Here is a 24,968-nt window from a genome sequence, read left to right as displayed (position 1 = left end):
ACTGTTCTCATAGCAACCAGAATTTCTGTTTGAAGATTAATCCTTATTCATCAGATGATAAATAATTATTACAATTGAGATTCTGATAAGTGGAATTAGTGAGCAAGGTCTGACTTGAGATCTAACATTATAATCATCAATTAATTGTGAACATAAATTTAATCAATCGAACTTCATTAATTGACCCATGACCCCTTGAGAGCAACAATGTCAGAACTACTTGATGATATAGATTTCAATCACAAGAATATCTTAGGAGAAAGATGAGAAAAATCAATGTTTGTGAAACTACTACTGGCATATATTACGTGACATTTGGTCGTTAGTGGAAGGAGTTGCATTACAATAAGCATGTTCCTGATTAAACTTTAAGGATTCATTCATGCTAGAATAAGAGAAAACGATGAACAAAACCGTGTAGCCCAATCAAGAATATTTGGGTCAATGTCAGTCGATAATGGACATTGGATATGGTGCAAGGTAATGGACAGCTGAAAATTTTTCAGGAATTATTCCTTATTAAATTATTCAGTATCACACAATTTCTAGAAAAGTACCACAAGATTTAAGCTTAAAACGATAAGCTATTGCAGAGTGATGTTCCATCAAGGTTGAGGTCGAAAAAAAAATGTTAGTTTCTGAAATGTTAATTTCAACAATTATATTTGATCACTCTCCACAAAATTTTAAATGGGACCATGTAGGGTGAGTTTGAAAAACAAGAATAATTCCATCTTAATGATGATCTATGATTCTATTTCTAGCAGCATATCTCAGATGTTATGTGAGTGGAAACCGATGGCACGGATTTGCGTCTATTCCGCATAAGAGCCTCTATTTCAAATTGAATCAGACTAACATAGTAGAGGAGCTTGGGATTATTCTGCTCAGAGGAATTATTCAGCAAGAATGGATTCCAACTGAGAGAGAACAAGGACTAAGCAAGTAAACAAATGAGTCGACATTTGAACCAAATGACCGCCCCAAATCATTTCCTACTCCTGCAGGAGCACTATTCCTGCTCACATATTCCTGTTCACTCTTCCTAAGAGGCTATCCATCTTTTCAGTACAGCAGCTCAACCTGGCTCAATCCTGATTACAAATTGCAGTCGATAAAACTATTCCCAGGGACTAGTCTCAAGTGTTAGTGTTACAAGTTACAACTCTCTTTTGATTCAAGAGGACAAATTGGAATGTTCTTGAAAGTGTAGAGCAACAAGTCAAGTACTCTATCACTTTTTATTTCACATTTTCAACAAAACGTCGGGTTAGACTTTTACATATTTACTTTCCTTGCCCTATTACCATAGGTAAGGAAAGTATTGCTTTCCGAAAAAAATGAAGGTATCCCAATTTCTGAATTTCTATACGTTTCAAGGTCCCCTGAGTCCAAAAAAGTGGTTTTTGGGTATTGGTCTGTATGTATTGTGTGTGTGTGTGTTTGAGTGTGTGTTTGTGTGTGTGTGTGTGTGTGTGTGTGTGTGTGTGTGTATGTATGAGTGTATGTGCGTCTATATACACGATATCTCGTCTCCCAATAAACGGAATGACTTGAAATTTGGAACTTGAGGTCCTCACACTATAAGTATCCGACACAAACAATTTCAATCAAATGCAATCCCAGATGGCGGCTAAAATGGCGAAAATGTTGTCAAAAACAGGGTTTTTAGCGATTTTCTTTGAAAGCGACTTCAACGATTTTTAACAAATTCTTACCTAAAATAGTCATTGACAGCTCTATCAACTGCCACAAGTCCCATATCTGTAAAACTCCCAGGAGCTTCGCCCCATCTATGCAAAGTTTAGATTAGATTGATCTATGCAATTTTAGATTCCCAATTATCAGTCTTCAGATACAATTTAAAAAAAAATTAAACTGGAAAAGATTGTGCATGAAAATCTCTACAATTAATGTTCAGTAACATTTTCACCTAAAAATGGAAATAAGCTCGAAATTCGAGAAAATGTGATATTCAATACTGCAAATTGTTGGCCACTGTTGATTCTATTAAATCATTCGCTATGAGGAGATAGCAGACCTCGTGTGTCTCCAGCGTTAGGATAGTCCTGTCACCAGCTGGCTCAGATCTTATAATAGTAGACTTGAGATGCGTGTGAACACTAGCGTCAGGTGATCAATTTTCATAACGGCAAGGAAAGTTGTGTGAGTGCGCCACACCAGATTTTTATAGTTCGTAACATTTTTATGTTTCTTGACAATAGAAGATTGATTGATTGAAATGTTTACATAATATTACTAGTCTTAAACTGTACAGCATCAAGTACCGTTCGTTTTATAAAACCAGTATCGATACCTTATTATAAGTACTAGATGTAGCGCTTCAAGCAGTTTTGTTAAAACAATATATATTGTACCACCATAAATTTCCAAATTTTTATATTATCTTATAAGTGAATTTCCCAGTATGCCACTTGAGCCTCCACATATGTATCCACTTGAGCCTTGACATATGTGCTACTGCAGTCTTGGAACAAACCAAATATGAATCGACCAACATTACAGCCTCAGTTTTTATTGAAGGAGTACGCTTTCATTGTACAAAGGACCTCCAAATGTAAAGGTCTTGTGTAGACCATTCTCAACATAGTTCATTTACAAGATTGTTCATGTAATTATTTTATTCAGATGAATGAAGAATAAAGCCTCGCACACACACATCGATTTTTGTTTGTAAGGTATTTTGTCGTCCTTATAAATTCTATATGATTAAACAGATGTGTTCAAACAGTTGATGTTGGTCAATTACCGTTTAATCTGATTAAATTTATAAGGACGGCAAAATATCGTGTGAACAATATCTATGTGTTTAAGTGGGGCTTAAGCCTACAAAAAGATGAATAGTTTTTCACGTATCATTGGCTTTGAAATAAATCATGGAAAGAGAGATGAAAACTGAAATAATTGGATATAAAATATAGAGGAAAGTAACATTTGTGATGTTTTTGAAATAAAGTGAACATTTGATAAGTAACAGTTCATTTGAACTGCAAACAGAAGAGTGAATCAGATTCATTCTATGATAAATTTATGAAACTATTCCATTTCCTGCATTGTGCACACCAATAATGTCACTATATAGAACGAAAATATGCTGCCTAGTAAGTAATGCAATATCGGAAGAATTTCATACATCCCGAATGGCATATAATTCCTTGTGCAGATGTTATAAACAGCCATTTTGCTAGAACATTATTTATTTTGGACCTTTTCCAAGTCTCTAGACAATTGCTTTCTCATCGTAGGTACGTTAGGATGTACGTCTCCGTGGAGACAAGAGGTAAGTTGAGGAAAAAAGGCTGGCAATAGTAACGTTGCAGTCGTATGAATCAGTCGTGCAAGAGAGAGCAAACATTACCTATTTGTTTGACAGGAAAAGGATAGTCGAAATTGAGTACACTGCTCTGTACCAAGGGTATGGAGAAAGAGAACGAAAAGGTGGAATGAGCTAAATGAAATACTGATGCCATCTGATATTGCCATCAAAGTAATCTCCGTTCTTCCTATACCCATCACTAATGTTGATACTTCCTGGGAACGGTTATTTCAAATGCATTGCTGTAACTCAGTTATGTGGATCTAGAATCATATCCATTGTACCAAATAACATTTGGAATATTTGGGGAAAAGGGTTATTCGAAAGTAGTTATTCTGGGTATTCGATCTATGTTTCTTTGTGCATTAGGTTCGTTCATGACAAAGAAAACGCTGGAATACGTAGATTTTGAACATCAAAATGATGACTGCATTATTTTCTACAAATTCCTGAGAAATAGATTAGTTACAAAATTAGTTGCAGTGCGACTGAACCATACACGAGACTCGAATTAGCTCTTGGAGTTTATTTCATTTTTAAGAAATCGTATAATCATATAGATTATAAATAGCGGATACTTCAGACTTAGAAACTTGGAATAAGTTATGTAGAGGAGTTCTTGAGTAAACTCCAATGAAAAATGATCGGAAATTTTGTATTGCATTGAAATTATATTTGATCGCAAAGAATATAGTGTACACCCTTTTCTCTTCAAAAACAATATCTCTGTGGAGAATTATCGTTCCAGGGTCCGATCTTACAATGAATCAATTTTTCAGGTTGAATGAATGGATAGAACAGGTTAGAAAATGAATATAAATCGAATTTAATTATGTCATATAACAAAGTTAACCAGTTGGATTAACTGAAAAAGAATAACAACTAAATGTAAGGTACGCAAATTCGCCTTACAAACTTGAAATAAAATCGTATTGGGTTACTGATGAGATCACTGCAAGCAATAACCACTCGAGGTTACTTTTTCACAAGTATTTTAAAAATATATCTCTTTCACGAAACTTTCAGAGCTGAAGGCTCATTAAACTAGACGTGCAGACCAGGCAGGAATACGGAAAAGAGAGTAATGTACACATCACCAAGTATGGATGATGCACTCAAAATTCAAAAAACCAATCATGAATGAGAGAAGGTAACTAATTCAAGACCAGGTAGCAAGTCCAGTCTGTGGTGTTCGCTAAGGTAGTTCAATTGTTATGCAGTATTTCGAATAATAAAAAGTTGTGTTGTATTAAATCATTGATTTTCATGCTAATAACATGCGTGAACTATGAGTAAATTTCAAACGTACGGTAACCCAAATTTGTCAAGCTATAATAATTATCGTCAACTTATGATTCGTCAGTGATTTCCTATGCAATATATTTCTCGAATAGCTCCTTGAAAATTGATATATCTATGGAAAATCTATGATGAATTGTCTCCAATCGAAAATATAATATTGAGACTATAATATTAACTGATTTCATACATTGTTACACAAAAGTTTTTTCCTAACATGATCCTTTCTCGTAATGATAGACATTTTTCAGAATATATATGGATGATCGATGATGAGAATGATTGATTAATTAATTGATGACACGTCTTGTCAAACATTAACAGATATCAACTGGAAACATGTTTAAACAACCAAAAACAAGTCTTCAATTGATCTCACTATGAGAATTCTAACCAATTAAAGCATTGAAAACTGGAAAATGGCTTACAGATAACACATGGCTATATTTCTATAATCACTTATTGATCTTCAATGCATCATTAAGATCATGTTGAATAGACTTCTATTATTCTCCAGTAATTGAATATTATTATGCCTTGAATTAACTTTAATCGAGTACTGATTCATGCTGTATTTTCTTCTCAGTTAAATTCTAATCATGCTACTCGAGAGAAGAGTTTGGAAAATTCTACACACACAAGATTGAATGAAATAATCCAACTATTGATTCACTACGATGCTATATTCACTACTACTTTGAATATAAAATAATAGGAGCTAGAGAATAGAAGGTGATATCTGTAGAATGTTGAGTTCTCTGTTGGATTATTTTTGTGTATGTTTGTTTCTCCCACGTAGATTAGATGGGTGATTCAAGAATTTCAAACTCACAGGAGTGATATTATGTTTGTAACTTAAACGCAATGAGGTGAGTTCATGAATTTTCTCAAATATTTGAAAAAACTAGAAGTTTACAGCTAAAGATGAAAAGTGAAAACGAAAACGTTCACTCAGTCCACTAATATAATATGTTTACTCATAAACGAAGATATCACTGTGCTTTACAGTGCTTACTGCGTGGGGCTTATTCGGAATTGGTTCAACCATAGAGAAACAATAGCGTGAGTACTAAAAATGAGTGAATTTATCGAAAAAAAGTACTGAACAAAAACGATTTCTGACCTATTGAATGAAAAAGACTAAGAAGTTGTCTTGAAAAAAGTAGTCTTTTTCATTCAATATGAATAATTACCACAATATCAACTTCTCAACTACACAAAAAGATTTCTGACCTGTTTTACATCACTAATTCAATATTTATGAAGTTTTTGGAGATATTTTTTATTTTATGACTGATGTTTTTAGGACGGTTCGAAAAAGCTAGTACAGCCTAAGATTGCTCCACTCCGCCGGGGGCATTCTTTCGCTGGTCAAACAGTAGATATACCATGGTACAGGGCGTTTATGTCGCGATTTTTACTGTTATCTCAAGCCGATTATTGTCGATTTTTACTGTTTTGTCCGGGTAAGAGTGTATGGACGGCACAATATGAGAGACTAACAGCGTCAAAAAGCTTCACAGGAAAGAACTATACGTAGACTATCAGCTTGAGATAACAGTAAAAGTTGCGACATAAACACCCTATACCATGGGATATCTACTTATGCTATTGTTTCTCTATGGTTCAACTGAAGAGGAAATGTGTGCTTCAATGAATCCAACACTGTTGTCAGAGATGTTCCCATAATGAAAGTAAATTTTCAACTTTCAGATAAAAATCGTTGTAGAGAACGTCCAAGTATATTATTATAGTGTTAATATTGAATACAGTATTGAGTATTGTGTTATTCCATAGTTTTCAATCTGTTGAAACATTCTACGAGTATGTGCATGTTGATCAATACAGGAAGTTATTTAATAAAAGAAATAAAAACTCAGATGAGAATAATATAAAGTAGGAATTCGACTAATACAGACTAAATCTAGGCGCACACCAGTTAGTCAAGACAAGACAAGACATGATCAGACACGTTTAGTCACAATACTTCACATAGCTGCTTGTGACGCAACGCACTGATTAGTCATTGCAACTAGACATGTCTTCATAAGCATCTATGTGAAGTGTTGTTACTAGTCTTGTCTTGACTAATCGGTGAACGCCCAGCCTGAGATTCAATAATTTTCAGTGTTTGTATTATTCTAGATACTACATTATTCTTCGTTCAACAATCAAGACAGGGAATTTACATTCGCAATCGAAAATTCTCAGATCTCTATTTTACTTACTCTTGTACAAGGTATTGTTTCCCCCATACAAAAACGAGGTCCAGGCTGAAAACAAGCACACTTTCATTTCATTATAATTAATCCTCATATATTCACAAATTGATCTAAATTAAAAAATCTATTATGTAATTTATGTATCATCACCAATTCAAAGGCAGATCCAATGGTAATTTGTAGTTCCAGCAATGATAGAGGATATAGAAACAGATACAGAAAGATTAACACGTGGATGTATACCGTATAATGATACAACCATGAAGTTTCCAATTATATAAAATATCGGGTAACGGATTATTGGGACAGGGGGAAAATATTATTTGTTTATGAGTTATTAGATATTGTGGGTAATATTCCATAGAAGCAGGACCATACGGAGCTAGCAATGACTGTTATTGGAGAGTAAATGGTAACAAAGTGTTTGAAAATTTAATCATCCAGATTTTTTTCATTAACGTCTTGGACTCTATTATTGAATATAAAACAGGTCAGATTGATAGATAAAAAATTCTATACGGTAGATCACTAAATCAAAACTAATTCGAGTCTGAGAGAAATGCTTGCACACTTTACAAGGCTTTATTAGCTAAATAATTTTGCAAATGTTTCATATAGTTAGTACTCTTCAGAGAACCAGGTGGCTTGTTATGAGATTTCCTTCCAATGTAATCAAGTTTTTGTTCAAATAGCCTACTATTATATGATAATCTGCTCGGTTACAGGTATTATATCGATGTACATTTTGGTTCACACCACTCGCCTTCACAAATATTACAGCCTCATTAACATTAATTAATTTACTGTTAAATTCATGGCGTAGTATTGTCACCAAATTGAAATAATCCAATATTTCTGAGTTAACTTGTGCTATAGATTGAGCATATCTCATCTATGATATTAGATTCTATCTTCTAATGTGATTGGCTTCAGTTATTCAGAAATTAGCTCCATTCGGGAGAGCTACAGTTATCACTGATTGATATGCATGTTGAATTGCATTATTATCCTCTCTCTATCTGTCACTCTATCAGTCTGTACCTCTATCACTTTTCCACTCTATCACTCTTTGACTATATCACTATATCACTCTGTCGCAATCATCGAACTACTATTTTCACAGAATCCTTTCTAGTCGTGCATGGAATGCACTTCCCGTTACTATCAGGTCCATCGAGAGCCGAGCGAGCTTCATTCTGACTTTAAGAAAATATCTTTTGGAACAAATGACTGAAACTGTCCGGCCCTAGAACGATCACATGACAACCATCCCCCACCCATCCCACAAATACAAACCTATAAACCTGTTATAGAATAATTGTATATATATTTTATATAAACTCATGTTATTTTAATTATCCACTTCATACTGCTGTATATTACTGGAAGTTGATTACCCTGATCTACTTTAAGCCTACTCCATTTTAATAATCAATGATTTGATCTTACTTATATAATTATTTCACTTTATTAAATTTCTGTTTCTTTCTCTTAAATCTTCATATTAATTAAAACTTTTACAATATTTTCATTTATAAATGAATCCTTAGTTGAATTAATGAAATTAACGTTTTGGTAGAGAGTTAGTGGAAAGGATACTTAGTATGATCTTTCCGAAGAATGGACATTGATATGTCCAAAGCTCCGCCAATTCATGTAGATGCATTACAATATTATCTTGAAATTGATTTTTTTCATATCATATACAGCTCAATAATTATTTTCTTAGTGTATATTATGTAAATTCATCTATAATTTTACTGTATTGTAAGCTATTGTATATAAGTGTATAAGCCAGTATATATTGTAATCCACATAAATAAAGTAATCAATCAATCAATCGCTCTTCTATCCTCTTCACTCTAATTCACTCTTTCTGCCTATTTAAACATCGGTCTTCGATCTTCTGCCAAGCAATATGCTACAACTTTTTGTAACGAAAATAGATTAGCCACATGTGCAGATGGGCAAGAGCTACTCATGATGATTATTTTAAAAGAGAGAGAGTAGATGGCTGATCCGATTACCAATGAGTGGAAAGCCTTGTACACTCGGGGTTAATTTAGCACAATGCTCCAGCCGAAAGGCACAATTCCATTTCAAATTCAACTACATCCCGATATTTTACTCTGTTGAATGGATCCATAATATCCAAACATGGTTCTAATGTATTTTCTTCTTTCCCTTCAATGGAATAGGCTTATCGTGTAGTACTCCCTTATAAAGAGCTTCATCAAACCATGTACTCAACGTTCAGCAGAAAAATACATCAGGGAGTTCCGACTCATCGTATGCTGAGCTACCAATAGCATTTTTCTATAACCGTGTTGCAAAATTTCTCAAACGTATTTGAAAAACTATAATTGAAAGTACTTGATACCTTGGAAAACGCACGGAAACACGTTTAGATTTTTAGCGTGTTGAATGTTAGTTTTGGAGTGAGAATACTGTAACACAGGTAATTGGGAAAGTTATTCACGGAATATCTGTAGAAACCTGAAATATAATGTATTACCATAGAGAAAATATAGCATGCTATGCTTATGCTCATGCTATTTTTTTGTAATTAATCACTAAGAATAATATTATTTATTACAGACAAGTAACCTGTGCTCCGTAAGGGTCTAATTGAAAACTTGACAAACTGAAAACTTGACCTACTGATATCTTGAAGAATTCAAAATAGCCCTATAACCACCCTCAGTCAATGAAGACATATAGGGCTATCTTGAATTCTTCAAGATATCAGTTGGTCAAGTTTTCAGTTTGTCAAGTTTTCAACTAGACCCTTTCGGAACACATGTTACTTGCTAGTTATAAATAATATTATTTTTAGTGATAAACTTACAGAAAAGATAGCATGAGTATAAGCATAGGATGATATATTTCTCTATGGTAATACAACCATTATATTTCATTGCAATAGACTATGGTCTATGCAATATTTCAAGTTAATCAGTCCAGTAACTCAGACGTGATGATGCGTCATTCATGAATTTCCAATCCCGTACATATAGGCTACAAACCAATTCTTTCCTTTATTATATTGTAGATGATCATATCTTATTGAATCTGACTTTCTATGAAGCTCATATTCAGCAACTTCTTAAATCGTGGATAAAAGTTTAGAATTTGAAGATCCCAGATGTGGTCTTCAAATCAACCTGCATTATTAAGCACAATTCCCAAGTTAATTGATATGCAAAAAGTGTTCGAATAGATTCACAAACCATATTCTTTCTCAAAATATTCTATAATTGTACGGAATTTTTAAAGTACATTCACGGGCCTACAATTATTGATCGAGGTTATTCCAAATATTTCTGGAACTCTAGAACAGTCCCAAATCCCTCCAGAAACTATTGGGGCTAATTCATCAGTAATTTCCCTCTATAGTTCTATGAGATCTGTAAAGTAGGTACATTAACAGGTCCACATTTACTGATTTACAATTGATTGTATCTATTCCAAGTATTATTGAAATCTACAACAACCCCAAATCCCTCAAGAAAGTATTGAGATTACTTGATCAGCAATTTCCCAACCGAACTCATCAGAAGGGTTCCATTACAACGCTGCAAGTAGATACGTTGAGAGCTGCAATATTTCGTACCTTTTTAGAAATTGCCAGATCGATCATATCGGTTGTGCACTCAACATGAAGAGTATTCACCCTCACCCCTCTCACCCTACCATCATGCACAACTTGCCGGGTATCGTCTTGAGAGCCGCCATTGTTATTAACAGCTCACTCTCAGCCGGTAGTTGGAGTGCTCTTCTTTTGTTCGGTGCCGTTCGCCGATTATTGAAACCAGACTATATTTCCTATACAGCAAGCAATAACGGACCCTTCCAACTCGTCTTGAAACCCAGGACTTCTTACTTGAACGGTGGATTGAGCTTGATTACAACTAGCTTTGAAATGAGCTTTCTGGTTCTCATTGGAGAAGGATGTAGAGAATGCATGCTATAAACTTGTGCTGATAGGCCGCTACGATAGAGTGTGAGGATATGATAATATTACATCCTTAGAAGCCGTTCAATGAGGACCTAATTACTGTCGTGGAAGTCGTGGAATAGTTTCATATTCGTCCAATCTTCTTCTTCTTCTTCTTCATCTTCTTCTTCTTCTTCATCTTCTTCATCTTCTTCTTCTTCTTCTTCTTCTTCTTCTTCTTCTTCTTCTTCTTCTTCTTCTTCTTCTTCTTCTTCTTCTTCTTCTTCTTCTTCTTCTTCTTCTTCTTCTCTTCTTCTTCTTCTTCTTCTTCTTCTTCTTCTTCTTCTTCTTCTTCTTCTTCATCTTCTTCTCTTCTTCTTCTTCTTCTTCTTCTTCTTCTTCCTCTTCTTCTTATTGTTCCTGTCCGCTAAGAACGTGGGCGATCAAAATGGCGATTTTAACTTTATCCACGGTAATACGAAATATTTCTATGGAGCTTTTTCCACACCAGGATCGGATGCTGTTTAGCCAAGAAATTCTTCTTCTACCTGGCCCCCTCTTTCCAAGATTCTCTCCTTGGAGAATCACCTGTAATAGAGAATATCTTACGTCGTTTCTCATTTTGTGTCCCAGATACTGGATCTTTTCGCATTTGATGGTGGTGATTATTTATTTATTTATTCGTGGACAGAATCACAAATCATATAAATATAACACTTAATTATCACTTCATATTGAATTAATCAAGTTATTTTATAAAATTTTGAACGCAGAAATCATCTCAATGTCTTTCCCCATTCTCCTTATTAGAACCTCAATGTTTGTTACGCGATCAGTCCACGGTATCCTCAGAATCCTTCTGTATGCCCACATCTCGAATGAAACAAGTCTTTTACTAATGGCTTCATTCAGAGTCCAGGACTCTGCACCATATAATAGGATTGTAAACACATATTAACATCTCAGCATTTTTATCTTTGTTTCTTGGGAGAAATTCTTGCTCTTGAAGATGGAGCCCATTCTATTGGAAATCGTCCAATAAGAGTTTATAATTTGAGAAAAAGTAAATTTGTATGGCCTTTGATGATGGGGAGCCCCTTGCGGGGAGGTTCCATCAATCAATCAATCAATAATCCTTCATTGTCATAAAACACAAAGTGTTGTAACAAACGTCAATATACAATAAAATTAAAAACAGTCAGAATATTTTTAAAATAATGATAATATAGTCAAAGTAGTATTTTTGTAAAAAAAATAACAACTAAATTGGCAAATAGTAATAAACAACAGCAATAATTGATAAATAGCAGGTATTAAAACGGGATCCAACACAAGTCACAACAAAGCTGTTACAGTTAAACAGATGAACACTGAAGCTATTCAAAAAGCTCTCCAACAGAATAAAGACATCTTTCTGTAAGTAAGCCTTTTATGTGTGACTTGAATAGTGGGGTACTCAACAGTCTTACTTCAGGGGCAAGCTCATTGAATAAGTTAATGGACATGATTCTCCAATTCCTATGGGTACTCGCATATTGGTGAGAATCAATTCGGAGATTTAACCTTCCTCTGGTATGATAATTATGCATGTCACCATTTCGACTATATTCATTAAGGTTTTTTTTCATGTACATCAGACAAGTAAAAACATATAAAAGATGGGAGAGTCAAGACGCCTAGTTTACGAAAAAGCGGCCTACATGTTGCTAGGGGTGGTGCCTGACAAAATTATTCGTATGGCCTTCTTCTGGAGTCTGTAAAGTTTAATAGATGCCGAACAATTTCCCCAGAGCTGAATCCCATAGGCTAAATGGCTATGGATGAGAGCATAAAAGACACTCATTAAAACTTCATGATTAACTATGTGAGTTATCATCTCGCCTAAATATATGATTTGAGCCGTCAATGGGCCTTACGACTGTCATACTTCAGTCGGGAATGATTTAACGTGCTCATCCGATAACACGGAAGTGATCTTGTCAAAAAAACTTTGGTGATGAGCTGGTTTGAACCCGGGATCTCTAGGAGCCGTCATACTTCAGCCGGGACCGACAGTTAACATCCGATAACACGTGAGTGATCTTGTTAAACATCTTTGGTGATGAGCGGGTTTGAACCCGGGATCTCTAGTCTGCTACGCAGCTCTTTATCTACTAAACCACGGATCACTTAGATTATTTGGGAATGGACGGATATAGTAACATGATAAATACACACCGACATTTTGGACATAATTGGACTCGTTGTTGTGCATGTTTTTTCAAGTTGGCATGCATGGTTAATTGGTTCCTTGAAGACAATCACTTATGATAGATTAGAAGGGAAACAAGTTTCATTGCCACAAGAAATTGCATTGCAAAAATCAGCCATATAATCGGCCTACTCAATCGCCATATAAGAGTATATCATGAGATGTGTATGATATCTTAGTGAAGACGATAGCGATATGAGAGAAGAGAACAATGAAAAAGTCATAGAAACATAACTATGTTCAATAGAAATAGGACTATGTTTAACCTTATCTAAATTTGGGAGAGGATCAGCACAAGGTTACCTTATTTTTTCCCTCCCTATTATTTTTATGATGTACTTATTGTATGAGGCAATCAATAAAATAAAACATGATACAATATAGAAACTGAAAACCGTTCCACACATTGTAATTTATTGTGATCATCATTGTTAATATTATATTGCTCTGGAAAAGCTATATTAATACTGAATGAATTTAGAGAGTTGCATGTTGACTAAATTTTCTGCTGATTTATTGACCGAGTGAAGTGAGGTCTAGGATTCAAGTCGACGGTTTGGCATTTCTCTTAATGTTTAAATGTTTAAATATTCATATGTTTATATGTTGCGCATTTACGGCGAAACGCGGTAATAGATTTTCATGAAATTTGAAAAGTATATTCCTTTTTAAATTTCGCGTCGACGTATATACAAGGTTTTTGGAAATTTTGCTTTTCAAGGATAATATTAAAGGAAAAAGGAGCCTCCTTCATACGCCAATATAAGAGTAAAAATCAGACCATAATTCAGCTGACAAGTGATTACACAGATATGTGGAGAAGCCAGTCTATTGCTGTATTTCCATAAGGTCTATAGTTTCAATCAGGTACTTGTGGATGAAAACACTGCGTGAGGTCTACTGTTCATAGAACTACTAGTTAATACAGTACTCAAAATAATTGAAGAATAAAACGATTTCATTACAAAAAAAAATATACAACTTCATTTGAAAAGTTTCAATGATCAACAGGTTGAATGGAACTTCATTCCATTAATTACCTTGACAGTAGCTGATTGTTCTCCATTCAGAACGATTTCCATTGAGAAAAAATCATCAATTGTATTGTTGAGTGGATATTCAGTGTATTAATTTCATGCTTCAAAGGACCCAAAAAATGACAGCAGAACCTGACCATAATGGTGGAGAGCGATGACATAATTCATATTGTTTTCGGACAAAGAAGGTAATTACATTCTTGGCTCTGTCACGGTTCACTTCCCACTCCAGCAATCAATGCTGGTCTACCAATTAAATTATCATAGAGGATTTAGGGCAACGGGCTGGCCAATCAAACGAGGGATGAATGCATCCCCAGGGCTGCATCATAAATGCATAATAAATAAGTTCGCCGTATTAATAGCGTTTCCTAATTGTTATTATGGCTGCAGCGGAGTGGGCGCGAAACACCCAACTCATAATATCATAATCGATAAATAATCGTCCACTCGAGAATTAATTATACGGCCCAGCAGTCTCAAGTTGGTCACTGGATCGGTTACGTTGTGACAATCGAATGACTGGACCAACACTAGCAGTAGTCATTCAAACGAATCAGTGTATTGTTCACAGTCCATTGATCATGTGTGCAGAGAGAAGAGAGCAAATGCAAATGTTGGAAAATAATGTTTGACTGGAATTGCGCAGATAGTTGTCTTACAAACGAATCAGCTCTTTCATGGTAATGTGCATAGGAGAGAGATCAACTAGGAGAGTTAGAAAGTATTGTCATAGAACAAAAAACATGAATAGAAATATAAATCTAAGTACCCTTTTTAAAATTGTTTACTAACAACATGTTTGGGCTATGATTCCTAGTTTGACGGCGTGCAGTTTGTCGGTAGCCCACTTTGTCGTCAGCCCACTTTGTCGTCAGCCCACTTTGTCGTCAGCCAAGTTTGTCATCGTCCCTTACTGTAGTAGCGTCTCGACTGTGGAACAATCTATCATCTGAGTTGATTTTCTCACCAAGCTTCTATTTGTTTAAATCGAGGCTTCTGTCATCATTAATAAATGATACCTTAGCATAAGTTCATTATGATTGGCAGGGTTTGGTGCATTCATGCTCTCATTTCATTGCTCCTATCTCATGTACAGTTTCATGATAAAGTCTGATCACAATGTTTTGTAATAGGACCACCTTCATAGTTTATTCCTTACCCATTCCATCTACCCTCTATTAATTGTATTGTATTATGAAGCTTAACATTTCATGGTATACTTTCATGATAAGTTTCATTCCACATGGTTGCAAATAACATCTTTTCTTTCATCCAGTATTGCTAATGTGATCTAGTACAATGTTGATGGCTTAATATATACTATATTATTTTCTTTGATACTCTATTTCTAATTGATTATACTGGTGTAGAACTGTTAAATAATTATTTATCTCTCAAGTTTGATTTAATTGTATTGTCAATTTTTGTAAATGTTACCATAGGCAACAGCCTTGTAACAATTATCAATACATATCTATCTATCTATCAATATAAAAAAGGGTACTTGGATTTGTATATTCATTCATATTCGAGAATAGCCCTAACGGAAAAAATACAAGAATAAACATACATTAATGTTATTTTTTTCTCTATAATGTTGTTCATCTAAAGCAGCTATTAATCACGTTATTCGTTTTCGTATCATAATTTGGGCATATTCCGAAATATGCCCAAGTTATTATTATTTTATATATTGTTTCCTGTAATTGGTATATGATTCATATAGTCAATTCTATACACTGCGATTGATACCTTATTATTCTGCGATTCTTGAGCTGAAATCACATCGATTGGACATTGAATAAATTCAATACTAAACTCATGAAAGTATTTATATTGTATCCTCTTCGTATTTCCATAGTATCTACAAAATTTACACTTAGTTGGGCCAAAGTGAGTTCATAGTTCAATTAAGTCAATTCTTTTCATTTGAATTTGAACCGTCCGAAATTTATAGTAATTGAAGTGGAGAGCTATTTTATTGTGGAAATATTCAGAAAGAGAGAAGTAATTATAAAAAGAAATACATGTGACTACTCTCTGACAAATGGGTCCCTCTAAAAACGTTGCAACTAACAAAATTTCACAACGTGATGCTCCAATGTGAAAACGCTGGTAGAATGATTCTCCACCTAACAGTGATCTGTGTTTGATAGCTCCCAATATAATTATATTAATAAAATAGTGTGTACAATCAACCACAGATGCCACCACTAGGCAGGGAATCATTCAACCAACGTCTTTACACTGAAGTATTACTTTGTGAAATTTTGTCAGTTGCAACGTTTTCAGATGGACCCATTCGTTTGTTCAATTTATTCTCAATATCTTTAATATTGATAATTGACCAAATAATACTGTGTAACTCGGGGAGTGCAGATTCGTTCAAGGCTTATTGCCAGAATAATATGAATGTGACAAGACAGAACGTGATAGTCCTCTTGTATAAATTTTATTAGAAATGCCATTATAAAAAAAATATATGTGATTCGGAGTAGCAAAATAGAATTTCGAACTTACTTCATACAGTCGTATCACTCAGATTAGTCATTTTAATTGTCTCATCAAGAGTCAGAAGTCAATTCTTAATTTCTAGAATCGATGTTACAGATAATAAAGGATATTGAACCTTCATGAATCCATCAGGGTGGAAAATCGATTTAATATGTCACAAACACTTGAAACAAATAGGACGTGTCAGTAATGAGTTTGTTTGATGACGGGAAATTTTCCAGGAATATAAATGAATATTATATAGAAATCAGAAATAACATTTTACTCAAGTCTCCTACTCGAATGAATAAATAGGAGAATCGTAAAACGCGAATTTCCTTACGGTATTATATCAAATTCAGGCTACATGCAGGGTATGAATCAAGGCCGGCTGCCATTTTTGGATGAGTAAGATGATGACAAGGCAATCAGGAATGAGATGTGACGAAAATGCGCATAATAAGGATGGCCTAAGAGGAACGAAATGACAAGTACATTGAATCAAGAATTTAATTAAAGTTGGATTGAGGGGTGCATAGGATGATCCAGGAGCAGAGGTGGAATAAGAAAAGAAAAGTAAAGACCATCATGGGAAGGAAAGAGCAAAAAGAGACGGATGAGAGAGCGAAAAGGAGAAGTTGCAGCTGATGAGAATGATACAGAAGGTCGGTTAACCGAGCAAGTTTGTCGTGCCGATTTAGTTTCACTCAATTTAATTAAAATTCGAGCCGGGTTTCACCAACTGAACTTCTTCTTCTTCTGTTTCTTCCGTGGCTAAAAAGACAGGGGCGCAAATAATCTGTGCAGCATCACCGATAGTCTTTGTTTTAGAGTCGATTTAGATTTTCTAGTCGGTTATTCTCGAAACAATCTACGTTAATAGAAGTTTAACATTGAAACAGTAGTTGTCGCCTTACTTCACCCAACTAGAGAAGTGATTTCCGATTGGTTTTGGTTTAATTATTGGAGTGGTTTTGCGATACAACACATTCGCATCAAATGAATTTCTTGTTATGTGTTTATCATCCGTATAACTGGTCCCAGGTATGAGTCAACGTTGTAACTAGAAACAAGTTCGCACTAGAATATAAGTCCGCAGTTCAAAGAGATTCAGTGTTTTCGCATAGTGAATGCTTTTGTGAATTTTTTGCTGGCTTCAAATTTATCAAGTTTTCAATCTTTTTCAATTGATTAATGCATTTTTAAGTGTTTCATCCTCCTGATCAACCCAGATACAAAATTTTCAATATAAAGTATATTTGGACTGTAAATTTTAGTAATCCTTGGAAAAATGTTTTCATAAACTTATTTGGTATTTTTATCAAAATTAGGAGAGAAACAGTTCTGGGTTTATCATGTTGGATCTCTCCCAATCATTAATTTGATATTGTGATTATGGAATGTAATAGAAAAATAAATAAATATATAACGTAGTACTCATTCACAAACTTCAGTTTCAGTGTTGAGATAATTATTGCTCCTCCAGACATGAACAAATAAATTAAACTACTCCATATAAATAACAATCACCTATAATCTATAACAAATAATAAATAAGCTATAATAACTTAGAACTAGATTTTTTGCTTTTTATTGAGTATTCAAGTCAGTTGTGGGTAGAGCATATTGTCCTACAATATTAGGTTCATACGTTATGTAAAGGAAGAAAAATGCAGATTGTTGTTACAGTACTCATTATCGTTATTTCAAATCACAGCTAGATCATTCCACTTGAAATTTCACGCAAATTTGAGTTTTGGGCCTACTTATTTGGTATTTAGATGTAGGAATGAGCTTTGACGACAACGGAGCCTGAAAGCATTGTGAAGCTGTTGAATCCAGCATCGGACATAACAATATGTAAATGGTTTGGATTTTAGTCCAAAAGCTATGACTAGACCAAGAAACTATGAAGATCAAATTCAAATTAATTTATTCGCCATGAAATAATACAGATTGATAAAATAAATATTCTAACTTACAAGATGGCACTACCGGCAAAGAAAACTTGTGCGCCGGCAGTGAGTATCAATATAAATACTCTCAATATAATTGGACATCTCCATCTCACTAAACTTCGTTTTCATTGTAAACCACAACTGCTTTGAATGAACTAAATTAAGAAGTAGAAAATTATAGGGCTAGCATCTGTTTGTTTTTTCAACATTTTAATGCTTTTTATCTGATAAATGAATAAGAATTCTAGTTCGAGGCAAAAAAATGTTCCTCTCTGCAGGCTAATTCTAGGGTTTCTAATGAAAGAAGATGGACTCCTTTCCGAGAGAGGTAGCTCTACACAAAAAAGTGCATTTGAAAGTAGGAGTTGTAAATGAAAAGGTAGCAATTGAAATGTGCTGCAAGCGCGCACACACTGGGCTTGCATATGATTATTCAACTCGCCCGCTCATTCAAGTTTCAGCAAACACGTGGTGAATGCTCATTCATCCTTTCAGTTGAATCATTCATTCATTCAGATCAGAATGCTCAGTCTGACCGACACGCCGAATAGCAAAATGCTGTAAGGGGTGACGATATCAGGTCGCAAGTGCTTATTAGGCAGTAGGCAAGGTAGGGAATTATTCCTCACTATATTATAACCATAGAATGAGGATGGAGAAAGAGGAGAAATTCTGTTTCCATCTTGTCTCTATCCTATAATGCAACAAAAAAGTGTCAATGTTGGAAAATTTGAGGGGGATGAATGTCACTGGGAACATGATTGGGAATGTGACTGGGAGCACTAAAGAAAACATTGTTTTCGCCACACTTGGATGTAATGAGCTGGTTTACGTGCGTCATATGGAGGCCGAAAGTGATTGTTTTCCAACCAGGCCGGTAAAACTTTACGGCCCTAGGGCTGTAAAATGACCTAGAATAACAGCTGATCGTGTCCGATCTCACAAATCATAGAGAGATAATCTCATAACGACTGTAATAATCTATATAATTATGTATCGTGAATCGCGGTATTATGTCTATAATATATTTCATAAATTACTGTTTAATAATTTAATATTTATAAATAGCCTCAACATATATAATGTTGGCTGCATTGTCCGTTGTCAGAAAGGTACGTATCGCTAGTATTTAAAAGTGAAGAATCGAATTTGAAATCAAAGTACAATAATTGTACCAATATTTAAAATTAAGAATAATTATTAACAATTATTGTTTCTTTTTATTATCGAATTCCACTTCTTAATGCAATACAATCAACAATAATAATAAGAAAATACAGCAGAGTTCTGAAGTTTAAGGTAAGCCTACTGGTGAAACTCATCCTTGACTGAAAATTCCTAGTAATTTTTCCGAAATTTATTATTAAAACTGTTGGATAATATATTTCTTCAATATTAAACCATATAGAGAAAACATTAGGCCCACTCAAGATTGAATCTTCGAATGTTTTCTCGATGATTTAACTATTTTCAGAGCAATAATATAAAGTTTAAAACAATAAATAAATATCACAGCAAAACATTTTGTTGTGAAAATGCCGGCAAACCGGCTTCAAATTTGCCGCTATACACTATATTATAGTAGTAGCCTAGATACGTTACCTGATTTAATTCAGAGTGAAAATTTTATTGTGAGACAGATAATATTAATTTTAATAATATAAGTCATGAGCCAAAGTCTGTACGCTTTTTCGTTTTTTCTCTCGCTTTTCTTTCGCTTTTTTTTTAGGAGTGAAGTAAACTTTAGAAGTCTAGTTCACAGTACAGTATTACGTGTCTGCTTAGTCTTATGAGTCAGGCCCCTATGCTCAACAATACGCAATGGCCGAGAGCGTAAAGGCATAATACATCAGTACTCATAATTCGGTGATTAACAACATGATCAAGGTTCGAATCTCTGTCAATGACATTTTTTTTGTCGATGAATTTCGACTTTTATTAGCTATTTTTTATATTAGTTACCATACTTACTTTTTTTCTTAAATTTCAATCAATTTTTTAGATATATTTTGAGTAATTTGAGACAAAACTGTGAAACATGCAATTATATTAATTTTTTTTCATCACATTATTTCAAAATAGTAATGAAAATTCTATTCATCCATTTATCCATGAGATATTGCACCGGGCACAAAGCGCTTTTATCTGGTAAATGGATTTCATCCGATAAATGGATGAATTATTATTTATTTTGGAAGTATTATTTATAATACTGTATTATAAGGCCAGATTGCACAAAAGTCTGTTAAATATTAGAGATTAAATGTCATGAGAATCAATCAGAATAGACTGTAAATACAAACAATTTGAATGTACATTTGACCTCTCAGAAAAAAGTAGTAGAATCTGCTAGAGGATTCATGTTCTCAAACAATCATAACTGCACATTCGACTTCTATTCAAATAATAAAGAATAAAATAATAGAGATTTGTTGTATAAAAAGTATAATGATTGTATAATTCATTTTACGTGAAAAACAAAGAATTAACTGTCAATAATGCCTATTTTTTATAATTTAATATGTATTTATGTATCTAGTATAATTAAATAGGTATTTAAACTATCAATAAATGATCATTTCTATGACTTGATATGAATTATTTTGTAGTTTTGATACCGAACAATAGAATACGATGATACTATCATAACCTCATTAACATTGTATGATTTATAGTAGCATAACCTTGAAATTTTGCTTTCAAAATTGCCAACTTAACATTATTATTTTTTTTTTTTTTTGGTGTGGCGAAAAATAGCGTTCGCAACACGGGCAAAAATGTTTTTCCGGCTCTCGAACGCTCCAAGTTCTCGACTTCGTCTCGAACTTGAAAACCGCGATCTCGAGCCGGAAAACGTACATTTTCGACCCTAGGTGCGAGATATACTATTATAATGTCTTCACAAAGAAGAAGATAATACAAATCACCCTTTTTCGCCCTCTTCACCCTTCTTTCCTTACTTTTATACTCTCTGCCTGCCTATTACATGGAAAACCATAGTTGGCTAGGTATTTATCCTCCATTCTTTCTTTTCAGCACACCCCGCCATGAAGCCTGTTTTTGTATTTCATTGGAAATTCATTTTTGATTGTGTTTTCTTGTGTTTTGATTAATTTCATGTATATCGTATTGTGTTGATTGGAATAAGAAAGGGACAGTCAATGTTGGAGTGGACCAGAAGAATGAGGTGAGGATGGAGGGTGAGTGAGACAATGGGTGGAGTAGGAGAAGGAGGAAGAAGAGAGAGGTGAATAGTAGGTGAATGAAGCTAGGGAGGGAACAAGAGTGAGGAGTGAATGGTTAGTTGAAAATCATGTATGATGAAACTGGAGAAAGACGAGGATAATAGCAATATAGAGGGTAGAGAGAGAAAGAAATCTGAGCAGTTGTACAAGTTGGGAAAAAAGAATGGGAAGAAAGTTGTGGAATGAGGCAGAAGAGAGAGACAATAGGGATAGTAGAACTAGATGATAGAAGAGGTAAAGGGGAATAGGAATTGATTTGGAAAATGGTAGGTGAGAGGAGAAAGAGGCTTTGATATTCAAAAATGGAGAAACACGGGGAGACAGAGAAAATGTAAGATGGATGAGAAAGGACGTTGGAGTGACTATAGTTGATATGAAGGGCTAGATAGTGGAGAGGGGAAACAATAAAAGATAACAAAGTTTGATGGAAGTGGAAAATACAGGAAAAGAGCATAAATACAATTGATATATGGGGGAGAAATAGTACAAGGTATTCTTAGTTTTCTCTCTCGATCTGTGCTTCATTGTAAAAATGAATAAATAAAAAAATATTTAAAAAATAAATATTTAAATATGAGTAGAGGAATTGGGGAGCAAGTCGATATAGGAGAGACGTGGAATTGAGATTCAGGAGTTGAATCGTTGGCAAAACGATAGCGTAACTGTACAATAGGAACAAAATAGAAGAAATACAATAAAAGATATGAATTGGTAGGAGGATTAGGAAAATGCTGCATTTCGGATAAATTCTTTAAAAGGAAATGAATGAGGAGGAAAATACAAGAAATTTGTATGAAATTGGATTTTTCTTATGGTCAAGGAATACGGTAAAAAAGATGATGAAATAGGGATAATATGGTGCATTGAAAAGAGAAGAAAAAACGTTTAGTGTGGAATTGCTGTGCAGAAGTGATAGAGAGAGTAGAGAACTGACGATGAAGGAGGCAGAGAAGGATACGAATGAAAACAATTGGGAAACAAGTGCAGAGATGGTAGAAAGACAGAGAACAGACGATGAAGAAGAAGAAGAAGGACAAAGATTAGACGATGAAGAAGTCAGAGAAGAAGAGAAATGAAAACAACTATGAGACAAGAGTGCATTGAAGGGACAAACCGGGCATATGGCGTGTAACGAGCTGCTCACAATATTCTTGTTTGGCGATGGTGAATTATGCAGCGCCCCAACAGTACACGAATGCTCACCCCCACCCTCATCCGCGCCCGCCGCCAAACCATCGCCACCTTTTTGTGACCACATACTCCACTTAGCCCTTAGCCCACCACTCGTCACCAACCGCCCTCTTATTTGCTCTGTCACGCTCTCTCAACTTCAACTTCTTCCAACTTCAACTTATTAATATTTCTTTCTTCTCACTCTACTCTACATATTTACTCTATGTCTCCTCCTGACTTTCTCCTCCTTGTCTCAAATTATGTTTTCCTTCCTATTTGGTTCCATTATCAGCTTCCTCTGAAGCACATTACTCCATCCATAATATTCTTCTTTCTCTGCTTTAGTACTTTTCTGGACTCTACTATATCATCCCCTTTTCGTCTTTCACTTCTTCCAGATTATGTTGCCTCATATCTTAAACCTTCTTCGTTTTTCCTCCTTCATCATCTCCTTCTCCCTTCACCCCATTTTTAAAGCAACTACATGTGCCAAAACTCAAGCAAATGAGGAAGTATCACATTTTGATGCTGCTTCATGACCTATTGCATGTAAAAACCTCAGGTTATTTAGCTCATAAATTTGTTTTTATTGGGGATCGTAGTGTGAGAGGTACCAGGCAGGGCTCCCAACTATTGGTTATTCCAAACCATAGAATATCTATGTATAATAAATCATTCCATGTACCAGCTTGCCGGATCTGGAATCTGTTGCCTCCAATTACTGTGAAGAGTATTGGCGATCGAGCTCTGTTTGGCGCGGCAGTATTGAATTGGATGGGATCTGGTGGCGCAGATTAGGCTTGGGTCGGGTTCAGCTTTATTTTTATTGTCTATTTACATTGTATAAATCTACATGAATTTAACTCATTTCTACCTCTTATGCAACTACAGATATAAAAATATTATATCTTATATTATTTTATGATAATTATTATACTTTGTAAAATCTTTGTCTTTAGGGTTGTTTTGTGTGCATGTGTGAGTGAATGGCAACTTGATTAGATCTTCATTTCTTCATTTCTGATAGGTTTTCCTATAGGATTTATCTAGTGGAATTTGAAATATTGTTTTCAATTGTATAAATAAATGAAGTTTAAAATTATCTTTTATTATATTTTGATTAAGAGTTTTATTTACTATATTAATCTTATGTAATGTATCTTTTCTGTTCTTATGTAAATTTGTCTTATTTTGTAAAGGGTTGTGTGGCAGAGAGGACCAGGAGTCCTAATTCCGCCCTAATAAAGGCATATAATCAATCAATCAATCAATCTCCCTCCCCTCCTCTTATCTGCCTATTCATCATCCTTTGACGACACAATATTCTTCTTCTTTTTCGTTTTTGTCCTTTTTGTCCTTGTTTTTGTTATTCTCTTCTTCTTTTTACTTGTATTCTCCGTCTTATTCTTTTTTCCTTCTTAATCATCTTCTCCTTCTAATTCTCCCTCTTCTCCCTCCAACCTCACTCTTCTCCAACCTCTCCTATTCCCTCCTACTATTCCTAGATCTACCTCTTCCTGTTTCTCCTGTTTCTCCTATTTCTATAATTACTCTTTTTTCTATTCTTCTACTTATTTCTATTTTTCAACTTCTCCTTTTCCTTCTCTTTCTTCTCCTCCATTTCCTCTCCATCATTAATTTATCATCATCTCCTGTTCCTTCCCCCGTTTCCTCTTTTTCCTTCTTCTCTCCTCTTATCTCCACCGTCTTTTCCAGTCTTCTTCTTTTCCTGTCTTCTTCTTCTCTTTCCTCTTCTTCTTCTTCTCCTCCTCTTTCTTATTCCTCTTCTTTTTATTCTTCTTCTTCTCCTTCTTTTTCTTGTTCTTCTTATTCTCATTCTCATTCTTCTTGTTCTTCTTATTCTTCTTCTTTTTCCTTCTCTTCTTCGTCATAATCTCTCCTCCTCTTCATCTTTCTTCTCATTTATCTGTTTCGTTCATTATGATCTTCTGCTCCTCCACCTTTTCCTCCTTTTCTTACTCCTCCTTCTTTATCTTTTCCTGCTTCTCCTTC

The 24,968-nt window shown here is 34.5% G+C and overlaps 1 protein-coding gene across 6 annotated transcripts in view; it reads right to left on the bottom strand.

Moving 5' to 3' along the window:
* Nucleotides 1–24,968, bottom strand: part of LOC111045928 (dipeptidase 1) — a 173,388-nt gene that overhangs the window by 70,488 nt on the left and 77,932 nt on the right. For 3 of the 6 annotated variants that reach the window (XM_039428816.1, XM_039428815.1, XM_039428820.1), the window contains exon 3: nt 6,865–6,924. The exons of 2 other annotated variants lie outside the window; for them this stretch is intronic. In XM_039428816.1, the coding sequence (XP_039284750.1) occupies nt 6,865–6,924 (60 nt within the window). The remainder of the gene's footprint in view (nt 1–6,864; nt 6,925–24,968) is intronic. One more of the 6 variants, XM_039428818.1, reaches the window with a different exon arrangement.

Source organism: Nilaparvata lugens, chromosome 5, assembly GCF_014356525.2.
Source record: "Nilaparvata lugens isolate BPH chromosome 5, ASM1435652v1, whole genome shotgun sequence".
Lineage (NCBI taxonomy): Eukaryota > Metazoa > Arthropoda > Insecta > Hemiptera > Delphacidae > Nilaparvata > Nilaparvata lugens.
The sequence above is the reverse complement of the archived record's forward strand: the minus strand, read 5'-3'. Positions and strand labels throughout refer to the sequence as shown.